Source organism: Lactuca serriola, chromosome 4 (genome assembly GCF_051521515.1).
Source record: "Lactuca serriola cultivar US96UC23 chromosome 4, Lser_US96UC23_V15, whole genome shotgun sequence".
Taxonomy (NCBI): Eukaryota; Viridiplantae; Streptophyta; class Magnoliopsida; order Asterales; family Asteraceae; genus Lactuca; species Lactuca serriola.
This window is the reverse complement of record NC_136411.1, coordinates 244,215,150-244,221,485: the sequence shown is the minus strand read 5'-3', so window position 1 is coordinate 244,221,485 and position 6,336 is coordinate 244,215,150. Positions and strand designations below refer to the sequence as shown.

General features: G+C 35.5%; 2 protein-coding genes across 2 annotated transcripts; both read right to left on the bottom strand.

Moving 5' to 3' along the window:
* Window positions 1-816: 816 nt before the first annotated feature.
* On the bottom strand, window positions 817-2,586 carry LOC145096900 (protein DCL, chloroplastic-like). Its single transcript, XM_079034281.1, has 3 exons — window positions 1,980-2,586; window positions 1,352-1,466; window positions 817-1,234 (listed from the first exon to the last, which is right to left on the bottom strand). The coding sequence occupies exons 1-3, from the start codon at window positions 2,378-2,380 to the stop codon at window positions 1,058-1,060; spliced, it is 693 nt and encodes a 230-aa protein (XP_078890407.1). The 5' UTR covers window positions 2,381-2,586; the 3' UTR covers window positions 817-1,057.
* Window positions 2,587-5,519: 2,933 nt separating this feature from the next.
* LOC145099269 (uncharacterized) lies at window positions 5,520-6,134 on the bottom strand. The gene has a single exon (XM_079036862.1). The coding sequence runs from the start codon at window positions 6,132-6,134 to the stop codon at window positions 5,520-5,522; it is 615 nt and encodes a 204-aa protein (XP_078892988.1).
* Window positions 6,135-6,336: the final 202 nt, after the last annotated feature.

Below are 6,336 nucleotides of genomic sequence, written 5' to 3'. Positions count from 1 at the left end.
AACACAAATTTGATCTATTATGAAATGCATCAATTTTTATTTTGGACAAAATGGTAGATTTTTTATAACTATCTCAAAAGTTGCTTATAAAGAAATAAGTTCATATTTTGTGATTGCCTAATAACAAAATGTTAGATTTTTTTATACTATATTCCAAAATACAAGTTATTTGGCCATCTTTTAGTCACCATAATAATTGTCTCACAAGGATCTTGCAAACATATGGTCCTTAATCATATCCAAGACATATTAAGTGAGTTAGTTTGTATTTTCCTTCAATAATGTTTGTTGAATAAACATACTCCATGGCTAGCACCCACTTATTAGCATCCAACAGGTTCTTGTGTGGATACAGATTAGAGAGGAGCTACTTCCATCCATTCAATCCAAAGAATTCAACCCCACCATAGCCAAGAATGCTTTAAGATATAACTTTTCAACACTATATGAATTGTTTTTATAGATTTTAACTTATATTATAACACTAACAATATATTACGATGAGTGTGACCAAATCTCGTTTGGTTTGTCTAATTACTGATTGTCTGTTCTATTTATTCTACCTTATAATTTGAATGATATTCGTATAATATCAATGTTATGTCATTCAGCTTATTCTACCTTATGGTTCAAATGATATTCACATTCGAATGATATTCACATAATATCAATGTGTCATGTCATTCAGTTTATTCTACCTTATGGTTCAAATGATATTCGCATAATACCAATGTCATGTCATGTCCGTATGTCATGTCAAAGGCATATAATCCAAGAGAAAGGACACTACCCTAGAAACATACCCACAAAGATTCATAATGAAAGACTAAGATTTTCAAGTTATTACCCAAAAGATACAAGAGAAATATTCAAAAGTGCAAAGAAAGGAAGAGTTGATCTTTACATTTTTTTCTAAAATTGTGCAATTCCAACCAACCATAATTGTATTCTTGAATGTGTATGAAGAAGCAAGCAAGTCATATGAACACCATAAAAGAAGGAAACTTATTCTAATTTTTTATGAAACCTAAAATTACAACAATATCCCTCTTATGTCTCAGTCGTTATGCCTGCGTCTTCGGAAATGCCTGAGGATAAAACTGTCCGCATATAAAGGATAGTTTTTCCTTATCAAACCTTTTATACATTTCCAATATGAAAAATCCACCATTTCTCCATCCTTCCTCACTATGAACAGACACCTTGAGCTTTCAAAATCTGGATGGTAACCAACCTGTAAACAACAAGAAATCAACTTAAACATAAGGGTAAAATGGTCATTTACTCACATTTACACAGTTCATCACATCATCAATAAAACACTTAATGCGAATAAAGAGAGAAAGTTAACCGTGATGTAACTAACGCCACATCCAATCTTCTTCTCACTTTCTGGATGATGTGGCAACAATCTCTCTAGAATAGTTCTCTCATGCTCAGGACTTAATCTCTCACCACTTGCATATCTGAAAAAGAAAACAATAAATTCAATGTAGGATTAAAATAAGAATCTGCATAACTTTTGTAATATTACACAGGAGATGCTAAATATGATCAACTTATGATAAATTAGGAATTGAGTTATTTATTGGTACTTTATAAATTAAGTCGTTCATTCTGCATAAGTAAAAAAGAAACATCCAAATATAGCTTACAGATTAAGAGTATGTTTCCTCCACATCGAAAGATTAGATGGATAGAATGCCAGAGATTTCAATTTCATATACCCTAAAAGCATAGTAATAAGTACATAAGAAACCCTAATTCCAATTATTAGCCTTTGTTAACTCAATTTGTTGCGTTTAATTGGGAAGAATCTCATAAAAGGATTTAACTATCTTAAACTACACAACATAAGTGTTTTCCCCAATGAAGATGCCATAATCGTTGAGCTAAAATTGAGGAATTCAATTCATGTTGAATATTAACAAGAATCAGAACATATAAACGAATTAAAAAGGTTGAAACTAAGACCTTACTTGCCCGAATGAAGAATCATTCTAACAAAACCAACCAAGGGTACAGTGTCTTCCAAAATCTGATCTTCCCAATCAACCCATCCATCTTCCCCTCTTCTCTTCCCTCCATTATCTTCGTAATCAGAATCCTCGCTTTTCGAAGAATCGATAACGTCGTCGTTCACCTCCACCACTGGCTTTCTGAGAAAATCGGCGCCGCGGTAAGCAGTGCCATCTTGCTGGCTACTGCCACCACCATTACTACTAGTTTTCACGGCACATAACCGCTGTGAAGGCAACGAGGAAAAACGATAAGGAAAGGTAACTATGGAAGGGTTTATTGAAGATAAGTGTAGAGAGATAAGGTTTTTGTGGTGGAGGTGAATGTGCAAAGACGATGATAATAACGAAATTGATTCCATTTTAAGAGAAATTCAGTACTGATTCCCGTTTTGGTGGTGCATAAAACCTAGTTTTTTCCACGATTCGCCATTGTTGTTGTCATCAATTTCGATTTTTAGAGAGGGGATTGAAAGGGCGCGCTGTCAACTGTTTGTAGAACCATGAGCAGAGAGGCGCTGAATAGCGATCGGATAACTGATGGAGATATTCTATTGGATATGGGTCGGGTGACTCCACGAATGGTCGATTCCTGAATTGGATATGGATATTTGTACCCTACAAGTAAATGTTCTTTGGTAATTACAAAAAAAAAAAAAAAAAAAAAAAAAAATTTGCAAAAATTGGTTAATATAATTGTAAAATATGTCTTTCTGATATAAAAAAAACAAAAACAAAAATAAAAATAATAATAATAATAATAATAATGGTACATCAATGGTCTAATTTTATATATCATGTATGGTTTTAATGCTTATGGTTGCCATTTTTTTGTGATTTTGTTTGATGCCCAATCTAAAATGACGAAGACTCATTAAAATAGTTTTTTTTGTTTTCTCTTAACTAATTTTTTTATTTTTTTAATTAAAAAAACAAAAAGAAATATATATCTCACACCATCCCACCTCTTTCTTTTTCTATCTTTCTTCTTCTCTCCCTTCCTACCGTCACATTGAGATTTATGGTTACTTTTCAAAACTTAAGAACAACGCACACATACACATACATACACTCATGAACATATTACATACAAACATACACACACCTACTTTCACTCACTCTCTCTCTCTCTCTCTCTCTTATATGTAACTTGAGCATTTGGAGCATTTTCATGGAGTAATTGAGTTCAATGGAGCACTTAGAACTCAATAGATCACTTGGGGTTCATGGAGCATGTGACAAAGGAACAAATCTTTTGAGAAAGGAATGAATTATCAAACAAAGGAATAGATCAAGTGACAAACATGCAGATCTTCCAAAAGGTGGTTTGGAGCAACTTGGAGCACTTAGACCAACTTGGAGCAACATGTTGCGCCATGATGACTGATGTTGCGCCATATGGAGGCATCTTGCACCATCCATGAAGATGTTGTTAGGTTTTCTATGCATCAAATACACTTTAAACTAGTTAACGGAAAAATCGAAACTACGATATACCTAAATGTACATGCAACCTATGGATTTATGTTTTCATACTATTACATCTACCCTAGAAAAATCAAAAATACAAAGGAAGAATCACATACCTCTTTTTCAGCCAAAGACCTTCACTCTTGAGCTCTCGTGTGTGCCACTTTGTTTGGACGATCATGACCCAAACCAAAATCTCTCTCTTTGGTTCACACCCAATGAACTCAAAATAGTAGAATAAAAAATAACTAGGATGGGATGAACTATAAGGAGATTTCTTCCACAAAGGGAGTAAGAAGTGGCGAAAAATCAAGCCAAGAATGAGCAAGGAATAATGAATGCCTATGGCCCTATTTATAGCCTTGGATGTCTTCCAGGATTTTAACCCCAAGCCCATGTGGGATAGGATAACCCTATGAATGAAATTTCCCTTATCTAAAGGGAATTTTCGTCCACCACCCTTCTTTCTAGTGTTCTGGAACATTCCTGATTAATCAACTATTGATTAATCGATATTCAACCCTTTTATTAATTAAACTATTAATTAATTTTCAAATTGCATGTTTTCTAATTAGTTTCTAATTAACTATTAAACGATAATAATTAATAAACTAATTCTTCATTTATTTATTTTACTTAATTTGAGTCTTGAGGGCAACCCAAGAGGACTCTTCTATTATTAGAAATATCAATAATAGTTAATGACCTTGGACACACTTTCCAACAGTCTCCCACTTGGACAAGTCATCAACTATATTTAGTCCAATACTTCTCAAATAATCAACATAGAGAATGTCATCTAATACATATGCGAAACTATGATCTAATCAGTTTCAACCCTCAGATAAGTGATAATCTATTCCTTCATCCTTATGATATCTGTATGAATTCGAGACACGGATAATTATCAATCTCACAATTCAAGATTATGTTTCCCGATAGAGACTTGTGTCGACAACATTCGACCACTAAATCGAACACATCAATTTCAGTCAGGACCCGACCAGGTATTTATGATGTCAGCACAAAATCATCGAGGGGCCCATAGATACCGCTTCTCATGTTAAGGTAGAAGGGACGAATAAACTTTGACTACATAATTTTTGTCTATTTCATCATGCCATACATGGATATACCCGTTATAGCTACCAATTACGAATAGAACTTGAGTACACTAATACATAATAGAATCATAGAGCAAAACCTCACATGTATCTCGGTTTGAAGAACATGAGATATTATCATCTTAAAATTACTCGTCACTATATCCATCAAGTAATCTCTAAGTGCGGATTGTTCCAATACTTAAATCTCCATTAAGTACTCATGAGTGTTGGCGTAATCACTATGTTATGCCCAATCACTATGGCTAATCCACCAATACTCATGACAATCTTGAATCACTACTTACTTCCAAGAGTATGACTAATTGTGGAGGTTTGAGTAAAGTAATACTTGGGAAGTGGGTTCTAAACATGCAAAAGTGAAAAACAATAATAAATTAACAGAAACGATAGCATAACTAGCACTTTATTAAGTTTCCACAAAATAAACATCAATTCAATTACAATCCATATTGTCAAATGTTTCAAAGATTATCAAACTAAACAATTACACCATATCACCAGCAAATCTAATGCCTATAGATCTTGTATGACTATCATACTTGATCCTTGATAATGGCTTTGTGAACAGATTGGTTCGATTCTCTTTTGACGATACTCTGCTCACGTCAATGTCTCCGTCCTCGAATTGATGTCTTACATGGTGGAATTTTCTTAGTATATGTCTTGAGTTACCGTGGTTCGTGGGTTCTTTAGTCAATGCGACTACACCCTCGTTGTCATAGAAGATTTCCAAGGGATCCTTGATGCTTAGAATGACACCAAGAACATCAATGAAATTCTCCAACCATGTAGCTTCTTTCGTAGCCTCAATTGCCGCTATATACTCTGAATCGCATGTAGAGTCTGCCACTGTCGACTGCTTGGAACTCTTCCAAGTGACTGCTCCTCCATTAAGCAGGAATACCTATTGTGACTGTGAACATGAGTTGTCTCTATCAGTCTGGAAACTCACATTTGTATAACCTGTAACTCTCAACTCATCTTTACCCTCATATACCATGGTGCATGTGGAAGAAACTATTTGCATCTCTGGTGGAGCTAAACGGTATGGTGCTTTGGCTATCGGAGCCGCACCAGAAATCAAGTCAATCCGGAACTTCACCTGTCTCTCCGGAGGCACTCTAGGAAAATCCTCCATAAAAACATTCAGGTACTCCCGTACATTCGACACATCATCCACCATCTCCTTATCATTCTCTCGGGTATCCATAACATAGGCGACAAAACTGAAACAACCATGATGAAGATAGCAGCTGACCCTAATGGATGTGCATAGGACCAGCTCGCGTTGAGTGTCCTCTCCATGGGTCACCAACTCTCCCCCACTTGGGGTCCGAACATGCATCATCTGATGCTCGTAATCAATTACCGCCCCATTGGGGATCAGCCAATCCATACCTACTATAACCTTGTTCCCACGCAAAGGAATGGGAATGAAGTCGATCAGATACTGCTCACTGAACATCTCTAGAACACAATCCTGATGAACCTTCGATGCCTGTACCGATCGATCATCCATAATCTCAACCTCTAATGGACAATCCAGCTCTCCCGGAGCTCCGACAAACCTCTTGCTGAGCGCAAGAGATATGATAGATCGGGTAGCCCTGGATCAAATAATATCAACGCGGAGATAACGTTCACAAGGAACGGTCCTAAAAAAAACAAATATAAGCAGAGAAATCAACATAAATAAATAATTAAGGAGAATAGACGTAGCC